At 36.8% G+C, this 25,353-nt stretch overlaps 1 protein-coding gene across 1 annotated transcript in view; it reads right to left on the minus strand.

Moving 5' to 3' along the window:
* Positions 1–1,834: 1,834 nt before the first annotated feature.
* Positions 1,835–25,353, minus strand: part of ADGRV1 (adhesion G protein-coupled receptor V1) — a gene marked incomplete at its 5' end in the record, with an annotated part of 249,459 nt that continues 225,940 nt past the window's right edge. The window contains 3 exons of the mRNA XM_083351665.1: positions 1,835–2,625; positions 7,820–7,997; positions 12,281–12,472. Coding sequence (XP_083207791.1) covers positions 2,507–2,625; positions 7,820–7,997; positions 12,281–12,472 — 489 coding nt within the window. The 3' untranslated portion in view covers positions 1,835–2,506. The remainder of the gene's footprint in view (positions 2,626–7,819; positions 7,998–12,280; positions 12,473–25,353) is intronic.

Genomic DNA, 25,353 nt, shown 5'->3' on the forward strand with positions numbered 1-25,353 from the left:
ACGTATCGGAATTTTTCCCCCATTGCCGGCAATGGGATGGGTACGGTTTCCTCGTGATGCATCCAGCCTGCAGGCTGGCAGTTTGACACCCCTGTATTAGAGTTTAATTTTTCCTGGTCCAGCAGGTGACAGTTTAAAAGCAGGACTTTTCAGGAAAGTATTTTCAATACCACTAATAGGTTGGCAACTGCTTGCCCCTTCTTTTCCTCCTTGACATGGGAATATTGATCTCTCAAGGCCCTGGAAGTTAAGGCTTGAACTTAAAAAAAAAACATTATTCTTGAAGACTCTGTATGTGATTACTGCAATTTTGAAAGAAATTGATGAGTCTACCCAAAGATTTGTTTGTTTCACTGGTGTGTGTGTGTGTGTGATATGGAATTATCAATCTCCCAGGAGATAATAGACCTCACCCTTCACCAAATCCAGATGTTCAGTAGGGCATAAGAGGATAATGATACAATGTGTGAGATTTTACCCACTTCCCAACCATTTCCCACCATACCATTCAAGGAACAATTGGTGGTTCTTGCATGCTAGGCACTAAGTAGGAAAGGAAAGAAAATTAGGGCATTCATGAATTGTTGTCCTGAATCTCCACTTATTACATGTGTATGGACAACACCATTCTCTGGCCTCCTTATTGTGTATCTAAAGCTTGGCCATGGGAGCAGTGCAAATTAGGTTGACCTACTTTTCTGCTGCCTCAAGGATGGGAGGAATACACGTTAACATGTCTGTGGGAAAGTGCCCAAAGTGTGAAGAACAGTGAACAAAAGAAAATAAATGCCATATATAATAAAAAAGCAAAGGGAAACTAACTCAACCCAGTTTATATTAATACCGTTCACCGTACTTCTCTTTCTAGTCTTATAAACTTCTCCTTGCTTCCACCCTATCTGCACGCTGATTCATATATTGCCTTTTCTCTTTAAAGATATTACCTTTTGTTGTTTGATGATCTCATCAGCTCAATTCAATCATGATTTTCTTGGTTTTTCCCTGAATCTTTCCCACTCTTTTTTCATACAATTGTTTTGCAATTTAACTCTACTGTAATTAATTATCTTTTCCTATGTAAACCAAGGTGCCTGAGAACACTTCTTTTGTACTAGTTACTCACTTTAGTATTCGTTACACATTCATTCATTAACCATTCATTCTTGACTCTATATTATCATCTTTTACTACATAATCACACCTTAAATGGGCAGAAACGCTTTCTTATACAGAATCATTTTCTACTGATACAGAAATGCATTTAGATCAGGGGCTTTGCTTAGCACCCTTGCTTCTCACAATTTATGATCCATGAAGTGGCTTGAGAATAATTCCATATTCTCCTGGAGCTTTAAGCTACACTGGGTCATATATGAAGATTTTTCTTTTAAATGCAACAAAATTTTTGGAAAAAAGAGCCTTGGTGGAACAGTGGGCTAATGCCTCCTTAAGTAACACCAGCTGCCTGCAATTAGTGCAGGTTCGAGTCCCACCAGGCTCAAGGTTGACTCAGCCTTCCATCCTTCCGAGGGAGGTAAAATGAGGACCCAAATTGTTGGGGGCAATTAAGCTGACTTTGTAATAATGCCACTTGGGGGGGAAAGCCCTAATAAGCAGGCATATACATAGAATGAAGGCTATTGCTAAGCACATTGATTTGTGCTTTAGATTGTAAGATGCCCTGAGTCTTCGGAGAAGGGCGGGATATAAATGGGATTAAAAAAAAAAAACCTCAAATGCAAAAGAGTATCTATCTATCTATCTATCTATCTATCTATCTATCTATCTATCTATCTATCTATCTATCTATCTATCTATCTATATCTAACTAATCTATCTCTATTTATTTTCTTATCTCTTAACCACCCATCTCCTTCAGAGAGGGGTTTTTTAGTTCCTACATTCAGGAAAAATCATGGATAGGATACTATAGATCAGTTGTTGTTGTTGTTTTTCAACTCCAGTCTTAGGTCATACTGTGGGATTTGTTTTCAAATTGTCTGTGGGCTTAGCATCTCTACATGTAAATTTCTGATTATAATTTGTTCTGTCTTGCTTGGAATGTAAAATGTTACTCTGTTGTGAGCAAAGCAAAAAAAAAAAGAAAAATATCTATACTATAGGAATAAAATAAATTGAAACTTAATAACTATCAAATCTTTCCTGGTGAAGCATACATAGATAAACACACCATCTCCATCAAACTAATTATTTCAATTTTTATTAAAACAGAAATGCACATAGGAGTTAATTTTTAAAAATTGGTTGACTTTATAGAATAGGTTCATCTAAATTAATGGCTTAAAATGAGTTGTTTATAGCTTACTGTAAAAAAATTATAAGGTTATTTCATTTAATAAACAAAACGTGTTAATTCTTTAATCATATAATTCACAGCATTCTGTTACAGAGCTATATGTAGTGAGATTTTTGCTGTGGCTGTTGTTCAAAGAAAACATATGTATAAAAAGCAGAATGCAGTACAGCATGTTAAAAAATGAAAGGATTAGAGATGAGTGTCTGCTATAGGTATTCTTCTAAGTTCAACAATTTGGGAATTAGCTATTGTACTTCCATCCAGGCTGCCATGACATGACTCAGTATCACTGATGTTGAGGCCAGCACCTAGAACATACAAAGAAAGGCAGAATATTTGAGAGATCTGAAAATGAGGCTATATCTTCCATAGAATATGCTATGATGATGATGATGATGATATCAGCTTCCCGGTTTAATCATTCTGACTGGACATATTATTCAAAATTTAGTCATATCAGAATTATGCGGCTAGCTTATAAAATTTCTGGCTAAACTCTTTACAGAAGATTCCTCCAACTTAAAACATCGACTTAGACCAAATAAATTGTTTCTAGTTCACATGTAAATTCTCATTCTTTCTTAACTATCATTTACATTACTGAATTTGATCCATAAACCACAGTTACAGATATTACAGTAAGTGTGCAATTTTATGTTTTTAATTCTACTACTGCAATATTGCCTTCATTATATTTAAGGACTTAAGCAGACTATGTTATGGTTAAGGTTTGCAAACCTCCAGAACTCTGTTAAATATTTTATTTTTTTACTGGTCATTCAGATTTTATATCCTAGCTCCAGTCATTCTTTATATGAATGTTCTCTCTCTCTCTCTCTCTCTCTCTCTCTCTCTCTCTCTCTCTCTCTCTCTCTCTCTCTCTCTCTCTCTCTCTCTCTCTCTCTCTCACACACACACACACACACACACACACACACACACACACATTCGGACATACTGCATTCTATTTCTTCATGTAACGTCTATGCTTCATGTCCCTTAAGAGTTATTATTCTATATTTTCATGAAACTATATGTCTTTAAAAGACTACACATTACTAAATATGCATGCAAATCTCCAAGGTATGAAAAAAAAACTAAGCATGATGACTGTTTCTTTTGGTTCTTTCTGTGCACCTCTCCAATTGCTAGTAGAGTTCCTCACAAAGGTCTACATGATGAGGGACAGGACCTCCATGCATCAATGGCAATCACAGATTACAATTATGCTACATTAGAAAGCTTGACTTTAGTCTGTATTAGGTGGGCAGATTTCCTGAACCAATATTACATCAAGATTGGTAGGGATATCAGTGTAATGCCTCTATATTTTCTTCATAGAGGTATAGTTCTTCTGGCAAAGCTTTTTAGGATGATGGAATAAGCGTTTTTAGCATAGTCTGAATTCTTACTGAACAAAAAAAGGTGGAAAAGCTTCTCTTCTCCACCTCCACATTATCTCTTCTTCTAGTGGCACCAACTGATTGCTTTGCCTGAGTGAACATACTGTGCTTTTGGTCTTAGGACAAGTAGATAAAGCATTTTAAAACTGCCCAACCCCTACTTAGACATTTCAAGACTTGCAAATCCTATTTAGGCAGAAGTGCAGAACTGCATGCAAGCGTAATTAAACATGGTAATGTCAAAAGAGATTAATTCCAGACATTATTTGCCAGTAAAACCAGCTACAAATAAGCAAGGGCTGCAAAGATTCAATGGACTAGGCAAAATTATTTCTGCTGTAAATGCATAGATTTCAAAGGAGCTATACCAGCAATAAACCTGGCTCACTGTATTTGGACTATGCTATATATGCAGGAAACCAAATGCTACTACTTGTTAACTACCAATTAATAAAACACATAAGACAGAAAATGTGGCGTATTAAGTTGCTTTGTTATACATGAACCTGGATTATTTGTCTGTTTTTAATTCTAAAATACAGCAGCTGACATTTAATTTAATTTTAATTTATTAATATTTCTATACCGCCCTTCTCCCGAAGGACTCAGGGCGGTGTACAGGGCAAGAATAAAACACAAAGCTACAAAAATTAAAAAGTAATTAAATACATGCCCAACAATAAATACATTAATAAAACCCCAATAAAATGATAGTAAAACCCCACCAATCCCCCCTCAGGCCAGGCCGGCTTGTTCGAACAGGTATGTTTTCAGATCGCGGCGAAAGGAGCGAAGATCGGGCGCCGTCCGGAGCTCAACCGGTAACTGGTTCCATAGCTCCGGGGCGCCCACAGAGAAAGACCTCCCCCTGGGGGCCACCAATCTACATTCTCTGACCGGTGGCACCCTGAGGAGGCCCTCTCTGTGGGAACGCACAGGGCGGAGGGAAGTTGACGCCGGCAGCAGGTGTTCCCCGAGGTACTCCGGACCCCTGCCATGTAGGGCTTTAAACACCATGACTAGTACCTTGAATCTCACCCGGAAGACAACTGGCAACCAATGCAGCTCACGGAGCAGAGGTGTAACATGGGAGTATCGGGAAACTCCCAACACAACTCTCGCGGCTGCATTCTGTGCCAGTTGGAGCTTCCGGGTGGTCCTCAAGGGCAGCCCCATGTAGAGAGCGTTGCAGTAGTCTAGTCGAGAGGTCACGAGAGCGTGAGTGACTGTGCATAGATCATCCCGGCTTAGATAGGGCCGCAACTGGCGCACCAGGCGAACCTGGGCGAAAGCATGACCAAATTACAATATTCTCCATGCCATCAAAGGACTTAAAGATGCTTTAAAAGATGGATTCCTATAGTTTTTGTTAGTGTTCCTTTTTTCAATCTTTTCTTCCTTCACAGTTGTTTAGTCAGAAGGAAAAAGGAGTTGGTGGTTGAAGACCCAGGAAGATTAAAATGGAAGATGATTATGAAATTTGGGTCCCTTCTAAAAATCTGTCAGTGAGGGAGGTTGATCTAAACAGTAGTTCGAGGGTAGAGAATTTAAATCCTGAAGCAGTGAATTAACTTCTAATTTCTAAAATCAAGTATCACTGCACACAACTCTTTCCTAGAGCATAAGTCCCTTCTGTTCTTTGACTCACTTTCACCATTAAAGAAACAGCACAGAAAGCCAAATGGATTGTCCTGCTGTTTCCTAATTTACAGTATACATGTGTGGTTTTGTTGTGTTGCTGATTGTTTAAACAAATAACCTATTAAGATTATTGCTTTGCTAAAATCCAAATTACAACATGACTATACTTTTTCTTGCCGTGAATGAATTTTTAAAGATTTGATAATCTTCTTTTGGAACAAAACTAGAGACGCGGTGGCTCAGTGGGTTAGGACACTGAGCTTGTCGATCAGAAGGTCGGCAGTTTGGCGGGTTGAATCCCGAGTGCCGCGTAACAGAGTGAGCACCTGTTACTCGTCCCAGCTTCTGCCAACCTAGCAGTTCAAAAGCACGTAAAAATGCAAGTAGAAAAATAGGGACCACTACGGTAACAGCGTTCCGTGCGCCTTTGGCGTCTAGTCATGCTGGCCACATGACCACGGAGATGTCCTTGGACAAGCGCTGGCTCTTCGGCTTTGAAACGGAGATGAGCACCGGCCCCTAGAGTCAGAAACGACTAGCACGCATGTGCGGGGGAAACTTTACCTTTACCTTTATAAAGTCCTCTATGGAAGAACAACTGAAAACTGCACAGACCATTTAAACTTTTATCTAGAAGTGTTTACCACAAGATAGTTAAGAGTTCTTAGGGGCAGCATGTTCTCAAATTAAAGCAATGAGGCCCTGTAAGACTTTGTAATGACTTCACACTGGGACTGTGATTATTGAGAAAATGTTGCCTGTACATTTTCAGCACTAATGCTAAAGTTGATATCTCATGCTCTCTTGTTAAAAACAGCTATTTTATCAACTGAGTCCAGCTTGCAGTCAAAAAAGAAAACTCTTGAGATACATGTTTAACATTGCTTTCCAGCCTAACCAGGAATTATAAATCTGAAGTATGTTTACGATCTTCTGGGCTTGCAAAATCAGTGTGGTGGTATCTACTACTGCAGAGGGTAAATGGATATTAAGTCTCATCTCGCCTTTTTGACATGTTTAAAAACCTATATTATATTATAGGTTTTTTCCTCACCTGTTTGATGTTTACACACACTCAACAAGATTTTTTTTATGGCCAACATAAACAATTAACTGTTATTTTCATTTTGGTAGCTTTAGCGTCATATAATATTTCTTTCAAACAGTAACTAATTTTAGTTATTTATTTATTTTGGTCTAACAAGGGAATGAAACAGTATAGTTGAGCTGTGAAAGTGTCATGAATAAACAAGGACCTATCTGAATTTACTCTAAGAATGCCAATGAAACCAAATGCAGCTTATGGCTCAAAGGTCTCCCAGCTGCCTGTTTGCCTAAGAAACTCACAGTACTTGTAAAGCAGGTTTAAGATGAATTTAGATAGCCAATCTAGTCTTTCTGCCTATGTGACACAAAGCACTTAGAAATATTTCTTCAGGGCATTCATAGTTTGACCTTAGTTCAATTAGAACTTTTTTTAAAAAAAAATTACATAACTTGGCACTTCCCCTTTTCACACAATAAACACACATACATATATATTTGGGTCACTTTATGCCTTGCTAAGCAGTATTACAGTCATATCATTTGCTGCCATGTTTCACTGCGCAACTATCAATCTTCCAAACAAATAAGTCTGAGAAATTGTTATGCTACTTTGTGATCCATGCAAAACATATTCGGGCTTGGCTTGTATTCTGTTACGTGTAACCAGGATGTATATAAACTAGAAATACAAGTGCTCTTTTGAAGTCAGTAATCATATTAATATTTGTAACCTTGAAAACCTGCCCTTCAAATTAAGACAGCTGTGAGGTTGGCAAATGAAGTACCCTCCAAAAGTATTAGTGGTGGCTATGGTTGATTGTGAATCAAAGTGCAAAACATCTGATGAGTGGAATGCTGACTTGTCTCTCTTCTAGGAGATCTATAGAAATCCATAAATTTCATTTTCTGCATATCCAAGAAATACCAACAGGGTCTTCTGTGACACAGTTTCACATTCAGTGACTGGATTTTCTCCATCTTTTACTTAGAATTCATCTTAATCTGGTTCTTGGATGACAGTCAAATTTCTTCTTCATATAGCTATGGGGAGTCTAACTCAGCAAGCTGGCATAATTGCACAGTCCATGACTGTATTTCTGATTCATCTACAATTGCTTACATATAAATGTGAAATTAGATCCATATAAATTGGACATATGGTAGCATTTCTATAGTAGCTTGTGATTTATATAAGAATAATATTTACTTTTTCACCCTAAATTTTAAACACTTACAGTAAGAATGCCCATTCTATTTCCCTGATACAGGCTAATTGTGTGTTCATTCAATTTGCCTTTTTGTTCTTTAAATAAAATGCATATATTGCTTTGATGTGAACAGTTAGCAGGAATACAAATGCAAAAAAAAATCCATATCTGATTATTTAGAAAAGAGGATATATTGTACTTACCAGTTTTTAAAGCAAATATTAAATCATCAAACTCTTGTGATTCTTCATCTGCCATCAAAGAACTGTTCCTAAATTCTCCAGCAGCTACGTAGGCACTGCCATTCTGTGGGCTTTGCTTAAAGACAGTCCTGCCCTCGGTGCCCGTTCTTGGGGATGCCCTCTCCCAGTCTGCTGGCATCTTTAGAAAAAGCATTAAGAAGCATATATTTTTAATATAGAGTGCCACAAAAATCTCTTTGCATTGTCTTCCTAATGATGTTATTGGTTCTCTAGACTAGAAGATCCCTCAAATAGCAAATAATATCATCATCATTATTTATTTAGTTAATTTGGCAACTAAGAAAATTTATTTTATTTTTATAAATATCTCGATTTAGATGCAATAGGCTCACCTCAAATATCCTGGCCCTAGCAATGTGCATGTAGTCAAACGTCAATGTTTCTTTATGCATTATGGCATTTCCCAGTGCCAAAACAGCAGGGATGGACAAAAGATTTTGCCATCTGACTCAAAGTAGCAAATGCCCATCTCCTTGTCTAAATGCAATTGGTATCTCAGTTGGCCAAATTATGCTAGGACCTGAGTTACACAAATCAGTTAGGCATTGAGAAATAAGAATTCTGGACTTCTAATGATACTTTACTTAATGGTTAAGTCAGGCCCACAAATTAAGTGGGATTAAGGTTTGATATTGCCAAAAATACCACTATCAAAGGAAGACTGTTTCTCTAAGTCTAGCCACGAATTCCTTCAGGATACACAGACTGTCTTTGATAAAATAATAATGTAGTAGATATACAAGATGAAGGTTACTTTCTTTGTGAAACAAAAATAAGAAACTACAGACACAGAAAATATGGAATGCATAACTGATATCAAACTGGCCTTGGATTTATGTATATCTTACTGTGGACTCTGCGACACCACAACAGATGTTCAAAGAAAAAGAGTCAGAGTTGTCAACATTACAGTAGCAGCAACTACAAGGCTCCCTTATAGTCTGAGACTCTCTGGACATGTGAAGACTGGCTCTATTTCAGCCAACATTGATTGCCTGCTGAGGTGAAAGTCAAAGGCCCTCCTGCATCTCTGAACACCTCAGGAATGGTAATTAGTGTGAAGCAAGAAGAGACCCCTTTTCTGTGACAATAACCTTGTGCTGGTTTGTTGTCTAAGGAATCCTTGGGTCATCTCCTCTTCAATGGCTTTTCAGAGGATGGGTAGATCTTGCTTTCTTCTATAAAGACTACTTATTTCAGAAGGAGTGGTAATAGAATTCTTTTTAGATAATTGGATCTCCTCCCCAAGAGGAGTCCCTCCCCAACATGGCTGCTGAATGGTAAAGAGATTTTTTTCTCTCTTACTGGTAATCTGCCGATTTTGCTGCCTAAGATGGCTTTCTGGTAGTGTTGTCCCCTGAATATGAATGGGAGCACTTGGGGATGACCTAAAGACAACCTTTGGATGGTGATGGACCCATTTGGAAAGGGGATCTTAAAGATTCAAGGATCAAAGAGATATCAACTGTACAGAGGTAGAACTAACTAAACTGATTTCATACAATTCTCTGAACTTCAAGTCTGCATTTGTTTAAAATAGCAGAAACCTGACTTGGAAAACTGATTTTTCTTAGGAGGACTGGGAAAGATTAGGGAATGGATTTATTACTCTTAATTGCAAACCACTTTTATCTGGACTTTGTTGGGAAGACTGATTGTAGAAATTGAACATATTTAACTAGACAAAAACTGATAAGAAATGGTATCAAAAAACAAAATCGATCTAGGATAAATTACTCTTAACTTTTAGGATGATTTAGGATACATAAGAGGCCATGGTAAATTTTCTATGAGTTGATTACAATAAAAGTTTGTTAACAGAGGGTTTTGAAACTCTCATCTTGTCCTTTTCATTATTATTGTTCTTCATGTTAAGTATTCTGTCATTAGTATAGCATATAGATGACAGATCAATAGTTTGCAAATAGATTCATTAGTTTTTTTTAAAAAAAATGGGGGGCTGTTTCGCAAGGGGTGGAAACTCATACTGTAGCAATGTATTAATCAGTATTCAACGGGGGGGGTAATATGTGTAGATGTGTTCTTTTTTTTCTTTTCATTTTTAATGCACTTTTAAAATGTCTTGTATGCTTTGTGTATCTTTTCTTTTTGTTGTTTTAAATTTCTTGGAATTTTATATTTTAAGTTTCTTTTGAATAAAATAAAAATTGCCAAGAAAAAAAGAAATATTTTAAAATAATTTTGAGTAGCTATATTGTTCTCTGCTGCTGTATTACTTCATTGGAGCATTTGGTGGATTTGTTATTTAAAATAGAAATTAAATATGTTATGTTGATGATATTTAAGGAAAAAGGAGCTTGTTTGAGAAAAAACAAAGAACACATGTTTAGCTAGGCAAAACTGGGGCACAAATGTTTAAATAGTCTATAAACACAATTTTTGCCAAACATAGCTTATGATTAACATCTACTGTACATATTGTACACTGATTTACTGCTATTGTGACAGGTCCTGCTACTACAGGTATAGAATAAATGTACAACAACTAAGTATGGGACATGGTCATCCCAAATTCAAATCTCTGCTAAACTATAAAGGCCATACAGAAGGAAGCTAAGTGATGTAATTGATTGAAATTTTTGCTGAAAGTAGTAAACAAAATCCATAAAGAAATGGTACTCAGCCCTTGTCGCATACTTAATAATAAAGGTGGGATAAAAGAAAACTAAATAAATAAACAAACAAACATACATACAAAGAAATAAATAAGCAATCCTAATTCAACCCCCAATTTCTAGCTGAGCAAAAAATATACCTGAAATTTTTTAAGCTGTTTTCATTCAATGTGATGAAAGAACTTCTAAAAGCAAATTCTCTTTTAAGAGAGAAGTTTTTTGGGGTGGAAGGTCATATACTTGCACTTCTTTAATTATGAGATAGCCAAGATGCTTAGAGAATGTTCTGCCTCTCATGATGTAATCTTCTTTATGGCTTCCAGGACTTCAATTAAATTCAAGGAAGGTTGTCATTAGGGCATTTCTTTATTTATTTTTTTGTATAGCAAGGCAATTGTCAACAAGAAGGAACACTCAGTCCATTAAAAAAATGTTGAAGAATTTTCCTTTTCCTGAAGATGGTTAGAGAAATTTCCTATTCCAAGCTACTTTGCCAACAAATTTAGTGGAGAATTTTTGAAGCCTGTTTGTGCCCAGCTACAAAAAAGATTCCAGTTTGCTGGCATCTTGGAATCTGGATCAGTTGGCTCCACAACATATATGTTAGACAATCAGCATGATGAGCTATGACAATGTGGAAATGCTGTATGTATATTATTTTATAGACCACTTGCCATTAGGGTGTCCTTTCAGATCCAACTTTCCACCATCACAAACATATTCTCTTCCCTCTGGCTGGCTCCCAGCTAGATCCCTTTCTGTACTTTTAAAATGCCTTAATCTGGCAGTTGTAATAAGGTGTACATGGGTTGCATTGAGAAAGGGAATGGAGATGGCATTTTGAAATAGAGCAGGATTGCTGAAAATAATACATGTATGATGCTTCTGACATGTATACTTTACAGCTCTATTTTCTAGATAAATCCAATGACCTGTTTAGATGAAACCTGAAATGGCCTGGAGACAGAAGGTGGCACCTTCTTTGTTTTGCTTACTCTCCTGACCTGTGAATTAAGATCAGATGGAAAATAATTGCTCAGGTTCATATGACAGTCAGCATGGAGTTCAGCCAGAGTAAAGGCATCATGATAATTGAGCTCCCAAGAGAACCCAACACATTTTTCCAATGAAACTTTTTGTTGGCTAATAAAGGAGAAAGAAAAGCTGCTTTTGTTCTTTGCATTGTCATTTGAACTTCTTTCTTGTGCAGCTGTTAATGTTGATATTATATGCTGAGATACAAACCCCACTCGCTCCAAAGGGGGCTGTTCCACCAAGCAGTGGATGACTGCAATCTAAATTAAAAACGTTGGGATAAGATCCACTGGATCCAGTGAGGTTTCTTAGAAATACAAACATTCATTAACTGCAGTGAACTATTTAAAAAGGAGATATCTACAGAGCTGCATTGTTAATCTTTCATTATTTACAGTTGTGCTTTACTAAACACATTACGTTTTTGAGCATCCTTTTTGATAAAAAAAATGAACCTTGTATGCAAAAAGACTCTAGTCTGCCCTCATCCACAAAAGCTCACTGTGTGACTTTGGGCTGGCTACTCTCTCTCTGTCTAATTTACCTCACAGGGTTGTGGTTCTGAGAAAAAAAAATATGGGAGAATGCTTGCTGTATGCCACTCTTGAGCTCCTGATTGAAATGTAAGATGTAAAACTTATCAATTAATAAAACCAATGGATCATGTAGAAACGTACCTATATATGAGTTGTTAGTATATTTATTTGTAAAGGTAAAATAATAAAGGTACCTCTTCCATAGCAGCAATAAGATTTTGAGTAGATTTGCTGATCTCTTCCCCTGCCAAAGGCATGCCACTTCCATGAGTGAAAAATGTAGAACCTGAGCTAGTATTTCCATTCATTTCAACTGTATAGCTGGCTTTCACGGGACAGCAAAGTTGGTTATGTAAAATGAAATATACCACAAAGACATAAAGACCCTAAAAGACAGAAAAGGGAGGGAGGAAAATTCCGGCATTTATGAATAAAATGCACATATGTTTAATGCAAAACACATTTAAGAAACCTATATATCCAGAATATGAAGATGCAGAACAAGTTTTTTCCCCCCAGAATCCCAACCAATGAGTGTCCATATGATTATAATGTAAATTAAAACACAAGAGCTGTCAGAATAAATTATTGCCTTGGAAAAAATAACTTCTACACACATAATAAGATAGTTCAGTTTAAGATGATGTGTTTCTTTTTAAAATCACTTATTGCTGAAAGCAAAGTAAGAGTAGAACAATGGTTCAGCTCCAAGGTAACAGCAGAGAAATTGTTCATGGCTGGTACAAAGCCAAGCTTGCAATGATTTATTGTCAGATAATAGCTCAAGTATTTTTACTGACCTGGTAGTTTCAAATCATAATTTCAACATTGTGAAAACATTGGTTAAAGTTTAAAAAACATATTTCAGCTTCAAATCAACTCTGACTATCTTAAAACTGTTTTGCCTTTATATTTATTATCTATTTAAAAATAGTTCTGCACCATCTTAACAGCAAACTGTTCCCAAACAGTTTACAGCCTAGGTTCACAATATAATAAAAGCTTACAAGAAAATATAATACATGCATTTAAAATTTTCCTTGTGCAGTTTATACCCTGCCAGCTTTTTAACATTCAGCATTCAGCTTTTTAACATTCAGGAGTTAAATTTAACATAACACTGAGGCTCTGGATTCCTGATCCTTTCATTCAGCTTCTTCCTCATTGTCTTTTAGAGGGAGAAAGCTGTTAAGGAATAACAGAACTGGAAGAGACCTTGGAGGTCTTCTAGTCCATCTCCATGGACAACCATTTCAGACAAAATGGTTGTCCAATCTTCTTAAAAACCTCCAGTGTTGGAGCACCCACAACTTCTGGTGGCAAGTCATTCCACTGATTAATTGTTCTGAAAGGAAATTTCTCCTTAGTTCTAGGTGGGTTCTCTCCTTGATTAGTTTCTATCTATTCCTTTTTGAAGGGACGTGGTGGCTCAGTGGGTTAGGACGCTGAGCTTTTCGATCAGAAGGTCGGCAGTTTGGCGGGTCGAATCCCAAGTGCCGCGTAACAGAGTGAGCGCCTGTTACTCGTCCCAGCTTCTGCCAACCTAGCAGTTCGAAAGCATGTAAAAATGCAAGTAGAAAAATAGGGACCACTATGATGGGGAGGTAACAGCGTTCCGTGCGCCTTTGGTGTCTAGTCATGCCGACCACATGACCACGGAGACGTCCTCGGACAAGCGCTGGCTCTTCGGCTTTGAAACGGACATGAGCACCGGCCCCTAGAGTCGGAAACGACTAGCACGCATGTGCGGGGGAACCTTTACCTTTACCTTTATTCCTTTTTGTGCTGCTTTCAGTTTCTTTGGAAAATAGGTTGATAACTTCTTTATGGCAGCCCCTTAGATATTGAAACACTGCTATCGTATCACCCCCTAGTTCTTCTTTTCATTAAACTAGAAAGGTAGGTAGGTCCCTTCCCAGCAGCAACAACTTCTTTGCATGACTCTCTCACATAGGCAATACACCTTTACCAAGACCAATCCACTTCAATGCTTTGAACATAGAAAAAACACATCTAGGTCATGCCTGAATTCAGTCACACTGCTTACTTCCTCAGATATAATCACTTGCAGCTAGTCCCAAATTGCAAAATGCTACATGAACGTTTCCCATTGAAGAGATAGAAAATTAACATTATCATTTACAAAAAGCAGAAAAAAGTTTTTAAAAACCAATTGGTAATGATTTTGCCTCAGGAGTTCTTGAATATTTTGGCTATATTTTGGATTTATTTATTAAATGTATTAAATGTATTTTGTGGTTTTAAATGCTACAGGTTAGGATACCATGCTGTTATTGTAGTAATTACCAGTTATTAGCATTACAGCTGAAAAACACTAGGTATATTATATTTCCAACTGTAAATATGTATTAACAGCATGGGAGAAAGAAAAAAGAGTAATCTTAACACATGCTTAGAAACTGACAGAATTTAGTCCAAATTTGTAAATCGCAATTATTTCTGATATAGTAAACCAGACCACAACTAAGTCTGTCTAGTTTTTCCAGCCATTTTGTTGTTGAAACTGTGCTAAAAAATTCCATTGCCATGGGCCATCTACCGCAGAATGACATCTTCAAAGCTATGAAATACTTGTACTTACAATACAGACTGCTCTTTAGAAGGCCAGATCCTGAAGCTAAAACTCAAATACTTTGGCCACCTAATGAGAAGGAAGGACTCACTGGAGAAGAGCCTAATGCTGGGAAAGATCGAGGGCAATAGAAGAAGGGGACGACAGAGAATGAGGTGGCTGGATGGAGTCACTGAAGCAGTAGGCGTGAGCTTAAATCGACTCCAGAAGATGGTAGAGGACAGGAAGGCCTGGAGGAATGTTGTCCATAGGGTCGCGATGGGTCGGACACGACTTCGCAGCTAACAACAACAACAATACAGAGAAGATACATCTAGTTTATGCATCTAACCTGAATACTTCTAAATAAAATATTTTATTATACAGTACTTTTGTGGCTAATTCTAGAACCACCCCAATTCTACATCCAATTAGTAACATTGGAAAAGGCCAAGTCTATTGTTGTTGTTTTTTTACTGGATTAAGTGTCCTGAAACATAACTTCTTTTCCAAAGCATTATATAATCTCTTTAAATAATATAATAGCATTTGCTAATATATTTTCAGATAGTATAGGAAATAGTCCTACAGAGGATGATCAAAGACACAGGTAGGATCTGAAACGTATCTGAGATTTGCATATAATTCCTTTCCCGTTTCATGGACTGTATGATGTTTGTGATTGCCACTTTAGGGAGCAAAAACACTATTGCCTGTCCCATTGGATTATTTCCCATATGTTAAATTGGAATTCAAATTCATTCTTACTTAATGCAAAGACAAAACCCCTGGTTTTCTCCATGTATCAGATAAATATACAGAAAAATCTACCATTTGTTTTAATTGAATTTTAAATTTATGATCATTTATTATTTTGATGCTTTCTAGTGCATTTTAATTGAATGCCTGTTACCTGCCTCTAGCAAGAAGGGTGGCATAAAAGTTAAATAAATAAATGCTAGATCAGGCCAAGGTCCATGCAATCCAGTATTTTGTTTCTCATCACCTTGGACCTGAGCCATGAAGAAAATATCTTTTTTTTAATGCATCAAGCATATAGAAAGAAATCGCTCCATGCTAGCTTCAGGTACAAAAAATAGTGTCCCCTTCTGTGAATTGCTGCCATTTATGTATAATGTCTACATTTGACTGGCATGCAGAAAATAACACAGAGATTCATCGTGTTTCCTAAAGGAGAAATACTTCTTCTTTAGAAGAAGGGACCCAACCCAAGGAGTTCTTGCAAATGTTTCAGATGGCTAATGCTTCTGGGGTGGGACAGGCTTTCAGCAAGCATGTCTGTTGGCTCCAAGCCTGAAATAGATTGTTTTTGTGAGCAAATTAGGCCACAGGTTTGAGATTCCTATTCTTGATCTAGGAGCAACTCATGCCCAAGTAATTGAAATAAAGAAATTGGGAAATCATTGAAAGCCTTATGGAATACTCAGGGCAGGTTAAACATGTTATTAGCTTGCATGCACATAAGTGTGTATATGTATACTATACCAGAATCCACTTGTAAGAGAAGTTCTCCACCTAATATTTAGTCATCCCCTTTATCTTCTGGGCCTGCATGCAAAATCTGCTCCCAGTGACTCTTTGCATTTAGCTTGCAAAGAATTGTAAGACAGTTTGATTGAACAAATTCCCATAATCATGAATCCTGATAAAACAGGGTGGGACTTGTGTGCACTTGCACATCTGCTCCCTGGCTTACATTTTACTCACATTGCTAGCAAACAGCTCTATGGATGTGTGAGTCAAGGTGACATTCAAAAGAACAAAATTATACTAAAAAGCCGGCATACTAAGGAGAAACAAATGAGATGCAGAAAGGAAGCAGTTCCATCCCCTAGATGGATTGAGAATGAAGGAAATAATGCATGCCCTTGTCCTTGATTTAATATCAGGTTATATTACTTTTATTTACATATTCATGACTTGTGCATTTTAGGTTACATTTCATTATTCCTAAATAGTTAGGTAGTAACTTGCACTTTTTCTTTGCCATTTTTAGCTAACATTAATGTTAAGACTGATCCCTGTTGGAATATGGTAGAGAGTTTGTTTTCTAAGAAATGTAAGGTAGAGGTATTTTTTTTAAAAAAAATGTTTGTTTATTTTTTAAAAAATCACATGTAAGTCCCAGTACATACATACCATACTTATATACATACAGCCACACTAAATCTTTCCAATTAGATTTTTAAATCCAATCCCTTAACATGTTGCACCTCACTTAGATGTGTATAATATCACACTGTTGCTTGAATCAACTAGTTACCTCATTGTGTGATCTGAAATAAGAACATATGCTTTTTCCCTTGCCATCATATGAAGATCTGAGTTAATAAATGTTCAATTAAAAAAGCCTTAATAAATACAGAATGAGAGAAGAATGGAGAGAGGATTCTTTGCATAGATCACTTTGATTAGTTTTCAGGATAGTTTTTGCCATTTCATGTTAGTAATATTCTACTACTCATGTCCACTGGTTCATATATTTCAATATATGTTAATGTTATTAATTTATATGTGTTACTGTATTTAAACTGAATGAAAGTTATTTTCATGACATGACAGATACTTTAAATAGTAATTGCAACATTTTATACAGATTTCTGGAGAGGATAAGCCCAAAGGTAAACAGCTTTACATTAAGGACTTTGAAGCACAGAAGCAAGAGAAAGAAAAAGGTTTCCAAGCAAATGAATAAAAAATAATTGCATGCTTGTTTTGATCAGGATAAGATCTACAAGGATGGTCAATGATGTGGTTTGCCAAGCTATTTACATAAACATGAATCAAAAGAATGAACTGGTTGTTAATGAAAAATAATGAGTGAATTTAGAGGATCTGAGGATACATTCAGAATAGCCATAAGCAATAATGTATTGTTAATATAATCATGCCAGTGTTTCAAAAGAGGGTCAAGAATTACACAGAATTACAGAAATTTTTGGACTTCCTTAAAACCTTGACAAAACAATATTGACTGCATAAGGAGAGAGATGCAATAAAGGGTTCTCTATATTAAAATCTTGGATTAGCTCTTTTTCATATAAGAGAACACATATTTTGACAAAATGATGTAATTTATACAATCAATAACAGCTATAATGAGAGACAATACAAAAACCAGAATGAAAACTAGGCTTTAGAACATATTGGAAGTTCCTATTGCAAATGATTTTTCTCAACTTTTTGATTAGTATTTCATGTTTACTAATTTATAATTATCTTTTGATTGACTTCCATATTTTACATACAGCAAGTTCAAACAAGGTTAGATTCTTCAGTGTCATGGAAGTGTTTTCAATCTTTGCTATTAATTTCCTCATAAAACACTGCCAGTCCATAGTTCCAAGTGAAGAGGTAAAGGAAACCATGCATTGGTAGGATCTTCCGGTTTTGACTTCATTGAAAGATACATATTCTTGGGAAAGAGCCATGTTGTAAAATATATTTTGGGGAACAGTGAAAACACATGGAATAAATTTAAATACACACACAGAGAGAGAGAGAGAGACAGAGACAGAGAGCAAAAGAAAAAGACAGAGAGAGACAGAGACATTGTTGGATTTATGTACCATCTTTTATACAGAAACTCAAGTCAACCTATATTGTCCTCCTTCCATTTTTCCTATAATAAAAAGCCTCTAAGATGGGTTGGGCTGAGATAGAGCAACTGGTCCAAAGTCAAATAGTGAGTTTTATTTATTCATTCATTCATTTATAACTTTTTCAATTTAGTAAAAATATACAGAACAAAGATAAAATATGGGAAAAAAAGAAAGGAACAAGAAATAAAAAAATATGTCTTTTGCCCTTCTGTTGATTATCATCTTAACCATTTCATGTACCTCTGGTTTTTTAATCCCCAAACTATCAATTCATTTTTTTCTTCTTTCAGCAAAAATTCTATATAAGGTTTCCAAACTTTGAGAAAAGTATATTTTTTGTCTGACCAAACTGATCAGCTTTACCATTTCTGCAGATTTAATTAATTTTATAATTCAATCTTCTATTTAGGTGTTTCATTGCTTTTCTAAGTATTTTTATACAATAATCTTGTCATAGTTACCATATTTAATGTTCATCCCCATATTTCTTTTCTAATTCCTTGTCCATAAAACCCAGTAGAAATAATTCTTGTTTCATTATATTAGTTCCCAATATCTTATGTATTGTACATACTATCCAATGAGTTTCCATGGTTGAGAATGGACTGGATCATTCTATAATGCACCCATTTCTGGACTAGGAAGCCTTGTATACAGTCACTCATTCTCTAGTCACTTTCCAGTATTTATTTCTTTTTATCCCACCTTTATTATTTTTACAAATATCTCTGGGTGTCAGACATATCTAATCTAGTTTCCTCTTCCTATTTTTCCCACAACTACTACACTGTTAGATGGGTTCGACTGAGAGAGAGTGACTGGTCCAAAGTTAGCCAGCTGGCTTTCATGATTATGGCAGGACTAGAACTCACGGTCTTTGTTTCTTGTGTCCAGGATCCCTACCCCAATTCCTACAGGTCCTTTGTGTCTTTGGTGAATCTATGTAGGCAGTGTGTGTATGGAGATTCTTAGTCATCCAGTCATAGTTATCCCAAAGATGCTTTTTCAGAAGGCAACTGGAGTTTCTTGTTTGTCTTTGAAGACATTTCACTTCTCATCCAAGAAGTTTCTTCAGCTCTGAAGAAGTTTCTTGGATGAGAAGCAAATGTCTTCAAAGAAAAACAAGAAAGTCTAATTGCCTAGTGAAAAAGCACCTTTGGGATATGTAGGCAGAGGGTTGGGGGGCGGGGTCAGGGGTCAGAGGGATAAAAGCACTCTTGTGGTTTAGGTTCAATTCCTTTTTTACATGCAGCATGACCTTGTATGATTCATCATGACCAAAGAACAGGGATTGCATCACAACTCTCACAACTCTGCTTTTGTCATTCTAAAAATACATGGACGTTGCTCTACGTAAATGCTACTCTATAGGCAACTGCATAATATATAGATGACATGGCATGGGGTGCACAACATGGGACAAGTCCAGCTGGCTTTGTCTTTCTACCAGTCACTGTGAATACAGTATACCGGTAACTAATGTTATATGAAATTCTCAAAGGAATGAGTTCTTTCAGCACTTTGAGTAGAATCTTCAAAATGTATTTGGAAATCCTTAAGAAGTTTATTCATTTCAGAAATCTCATTTCTAAACTCAAACCAGTCTTTAGCAATCAAAGCCTTAATAGGACGTGCAGAGTACTTATCAAACTGGCAACATTTGTCCAATTTTCTGAAAGTTAACTTTCACTGAGAAAAAGCCAGCTCTGTTTTCCTGCTTTATTTTCAAGGTGCTTTAAATTTCTTTTGGTAGCTTTTATGAGCTTTACTGTCTTATGGAAGATGAAAGAGAATGTAGTGGTTTTCCTACAAAGTTCTAAATTTTCTTTGGCTGCTTATCTTTCTAGGTTGGATGCTACCGATAGAATGAATACCCTTTCAAATGTTTTTCTTTAGACTAGCATATATTCCTTGGCTACATATAGTAAATATAAGAACTCTGCTTTTCACTCATGAGAATTTCATCAAGCAATTATTTCCCCTTTTTTCTTTAATAAAAAATATTTTCTTTTTTTATCCTACTGAAACTGAATGGTTTTGGGGTTTTTTTTGCACGGATTAAAATATCTGAGTCATGGACTTAATAGTAAACAAATCATTTGTAGGCCTGGCACATGGTCCTTCTTTGCAACTCTTATTCTCAGTAATATTTTACTGTCATAAACAATTGCACTAAAATATCCATAGAGATGAGAAGAGAGATTGAGATCACAGATATGCAAAGTAAAGATGAAAGCATCCCTCTACAAGCAAGTGAAGGAGCATCCTACTACTGGTTTTTGTGTTAGCTGTGACTAAGCTAAGTCTAATCTAAGTTGGCTGTATTTCCATCATACAGTGCTTTTCATGTTGTAGATGGTTCTCTGCAACATCTCCAGTTAAATGACTTACAGATAATGCAAAAGTCCTATAAAGGGGACTTTGGAAAGAAGCTGCTATTTAGAACATAATGCTAGAATAGGTGGATCAGTGGTCTCATTTAATTTAAGACAGCTTCATATATTTTTAAGCTTAAGTGACAGTGAAATATTTAAGGAATAAATTCTTCATGGTTTAATGCTAAACAATGAACTAATTAATGTACAGCTGTCAACAGTAGTGAACAATGGGCCCTCTCTAACAAAATGAATTTTTAATATGGAGAAAAGCAAAGTTTTACATTTAGGCAGGAAAAAATCAAAGGTATAAGTACAGACTGGGCGAGACCTGGCTCAAAAACAGTAACTGTGAGAGGGATCTTGGAGTCCTAGTGGACGATCACTTGACTATGAGCCAGCAGTGTGCAGCAGCAGCCAAAAAAGCTAATATAATCTTGGGTTGTATAAACAGAGGCCTAGAATCAAGGTCATGCAAAGTATTAGTACCGCTTTATAAAACCCTCGTGAGACCACACCTGGAATACAGCAACCAACTTTGGACACCATACTACAAAAAAGTTGTTGAAACCTTGGAGAAAGTTCAGAGAAGAGCAACTAAAATGATCAAAGGCCTGGAGACTAAAACATATGAAGAACGGCTGCAGGACTTGGATTTGGCTAGTCTAAAGAAAAGAAGAAACGTGTGACATGATAGCAGTATTCCAGTGTTTGAGGGGCTGCCACAAAGAAGAGGGCATCAAACTATTCTCCAAAGCACCAGAGGGCAAGACAAGAAACAATGGTTAGAAACTGACCAAAGAGAGAAGCAACCTGGAATTAAGAGGAAACTTCATAATAGTGAGGACAATTAACCAGTGGAACAGCTTACTTTCAGAAATCGTGGGTGCTGCATCACTGGAGGTTTTTAAGAAGAGACTAGACCAGGGTTAGGGAACCTTGGCTCTTTTATGACTTGTGGACTTCAACTCCCAGAATTCCTAAGTCAGCATGGCTGGTTCAGGAATTCTGGGTATTGAAGTCCACAAGTCATAAAAGAGCCAAGGTTCCCTACCCCTGGACTAGACAGTCACTTGTCTGAAATAGTATAGGTTCTCCTGCTGGAGCAGGGGGCTGGACTAGAAGACCTCCAAGGTCCCTTCCAGTTCTATTCTATTCTATTCTATTTTATATTTACACTCCTAATTTTGTGATGCAGCTTGGATTTTATTAAAAAAAATATTATTTCCTCTTCGTGATTGTCCAACTCCATAGTGACTATAGGCAGCTATTGATAAAAATGAAAAAAGTATATCAAGAAAAAAAGTAGATGACAAACTGTATATAAATCCCCCCAAAGGCAAACAGCAAAAAACAAAAATTAGCCTAGGCCATGGCCTAGAACAGACATGTCAAAGTCACGACGTCACATGATGTCGCGCAACGTATCTGAACAGTTTTGCCAGCAATGTGGTGGGCTTGGCTTCCAGATGACGTGTCTGGCCTGCAGGCTGACAGTTTGACACCCCTGACCTAGAGGAACAATCAGATCGTGAAAAGTGAAAAGGATGGTAGCAGTATGAATCTTCATGGGATATCATTGCAGTCATCTCTAAGAAGGCACACTTCCTAGATCCCACAACATGACACAGTTTAATTGAAGGGACCTAAGGTGTCTTCATTCTAGCTGATCTCATTGTACAGGTGAAAACATAGAGAACAGTGGCCCTCAAATAACCAGGCTGTATGCCATGCAGAGCTTTATAGGTGATTGCAAGCATGTTGAATTGCACCCAAAAGCCAATGGGCAACCAGTGCAGCTTGTGAAACTTTAGAGACAGTTGCACATACTGTAACACATTCATCATTGCCTGCAATGCTGCATTCTGGATTGTCTTTAGCTTCTGAGTTGTCTTCAATCATAGTCCTATGTAGAATACATTATAGTAATCCAATCATGAGATGACTAAGGCATGAGTGAGTGCCTGAAGATCCTCCTGGGCCAGAAACAGGTGCATGTGATGGACAATATGAATCTGTACAAAGACTCTCCTGACCACAACTGCTCCATGCACTTTGAGCAGGAGCAGTGAGTTGAAGAGGACACCCAGACTGCAGCACAGTCTTGCATGGGGAAGGCATTCCAGTCAAAGACTAAAGAAGGAGAGTCCCTGGAACCAGAGGTGTCAAACAAAACCACTCATTTTTGTCAGGGTTATGCCTGAGTCTGTTCTTCCCGATCCAGGCATGCATAGCTTCCAGGGACATTGTCAGGACTTTCATAATATCATTAGGTCAGCCTTGAGATACAGCATATACAGTAATTGGGTATCATCAGCATGTTGATGATATCTGACCACAAATCAACAGAAGATCTCATATAGCTGTTAGACAAAAGGAGTGCTAACCCTGCAGCACTCCACAAATGAGGGGTTGCAGGTGCAGCTTTTCACCCTTGTCAACACCAATTGGAACTGGACACAAAGAAAGAACTACTGAGAAACAGTGACTCCCACTCCCAAACCCAAAGCTGGCATGAGATGACACCCTGGTCAATCATAAACAAACTGCTGGTAAATCAAGGAGCACTATGATGGATTCTTTGACCCTAACTCAGCACTTCCACAGTCATCAGAAATTGCCTCCGATTCTGCCTCCATGCTGAACTCTAGCCTGAAACCTAATGAAATGGCTCTAAGTAATTATATATAAATGAATATTTTGGAATAAAACACATTGAGAAAAATTTAAAAAAAATAAGATTTAAAACACACATTTCATGCAAAAAGTAGATTCAAAATGCATTTCAATGTTACTTAAACATTTAGATCTATATTTAAAAACTTCTAGGAATAGAATGAAATGAATTTATAAGGTTTATTTATAGTCAATTTATTCTTAGTTTGTAGTTATTATCTATGAAAGTAAAGCTAAAGAGAGAAAAAGCAGAATAGCTAAATATCATGTCAGATTTAGAGAGTCATAAATCTTAGCACTATCTCATATTTCAACCTTTGAAAGTTAATTAGAGAAAATATTTTTTTCTAAACAAGCATCTGAGGGTATTGTAATCTTTAAAAAACCAATTCTGGATTTCCCACTAAGCTGATAAAGTTCTCTGGATGGCACAAGGATATCAATGTTTTATCACTCAATAGTAGATAACCAATAAAGACTACTGATTTTCCTCCTAATTGTTTTCTTTTATTTTGAAATGCATTACATTCAAATAATATCCAAGATAGCAATATATTCAGTGATTATTCAGATGGGAATTAAGCCCAATAAACTCATTAGAACCTACTTTTGTAACGCCATGCACAACAATGCTGTCTGTCTGTCTGTCTGTCCGTCCACCCACCCACCCACCCACCCTCCCACCCACCCACCCACCCATCTATCTATCTATCTATCTATCTATCTATCTATCTATCTATCTATCTATCTATCTATCTTATCTATTTCATGTCCTATCTTTAATTACAGATTTTTTGTGCATTTCCTTGAATATAAAGCAAATATATAAAAAGAAATTCTATATGCAGCTGAGTGCATTACAACAATAAGAGTATTCATATTGTTTGTTAAGGTATACAAGAAACAAAGCAAGAACCTGTTTTCCTGGGATAACAGGAAAGGTCTAGATTTAGACCTTTCCTGGGAAAAGAGAATAAGCTTTGTTTCAATTTTGTGCTCTAGCCCACTGAAATCTACACCAATACCTGGTCAATGGATGCTTGGAGGCCCAGGGTTTTGGGTGTTGCTTCTGAATGCCAGGTTGGTCTGCAGTAAAGTCACTGGTTCTGATGGGGTTTCATTTCCCCAGAAGACCCAGTACACAATAGGGGGGCTCTTCTGGACTCAGGACTCCTGCTCAGAGAACAGGTGGCAGTTGTGGCTAGGAGGTCTTTACACAATTTTGAATTGTGCACCAGTTGCACCCATTCCTGAATTAGGAGGCTCTACACTCAGTCACTCATGACCTGGTTACCTCCTGTATGCATTACTGTAATGTGCTTTAAATGGTGGAATGGAATGGAATGGAATGGAATGGAATAGAATAGAATAGAATAGAATAGAATAGAATAGAATAGAATAGAATAGAATAGAATAGAATAGAATAGAATAGAATAGAATAGAATAGAATAGAATAGAATAGAATAGAATAGAATAGAATGTGGAAGGGTCCTTGGAGGTCTTCTAGTCCAGCCCCTTGCTCAAGCAGATGAACCTATACCATCTTAGACAAGTGACTATCTAATCTCTCTTTAAAAAGTGCTGCCCTTATGAATTTCGGAAGCTCCAGTGGTGCAAAATGAAGCAGTTATGAAATGGGTATTTATATAAATTGACTAAAATAAATAAACTAGACTAGTCAATGGAGGCACAAATGATGGAAGCTAAAGATTATTGGGACACAATGCAAAGGCAATAGTAAATTGAAGAAAGCCCCAATGATTGAAAAAACTGAGAACTTTTAAAAAGGGCCAACAGATGACAAGGCAGATAGATACCACCACTGATGACACAAATACAATTTTACAAGAGCTCAAAGAATCAGGTGCTATCTAACCATCCTGGATGATGGATTTTCAGTTCATGAAAAGGCAGAAGTGATTGATGAACTCAACACATGGCAAAAAAAGTTTGAGCAGAACAAAAAGCGATGTGTTTGTCACATTTACTGGTAACTCCCTGACTCTCTCCAACTCTAAACT

The sequence above is a fragment of the Vipera ursinii genome (genome assembly GCF_947247035.1).
Source record: "Vipera ursinii genome assembly, chromosome: 2".
NCBI classification, from domain to species: Eukaryota; Metazoa; Chordata; class Lepidosauria; order Squamata; family Viperidae; genus Vipera; species Vipera ursinii.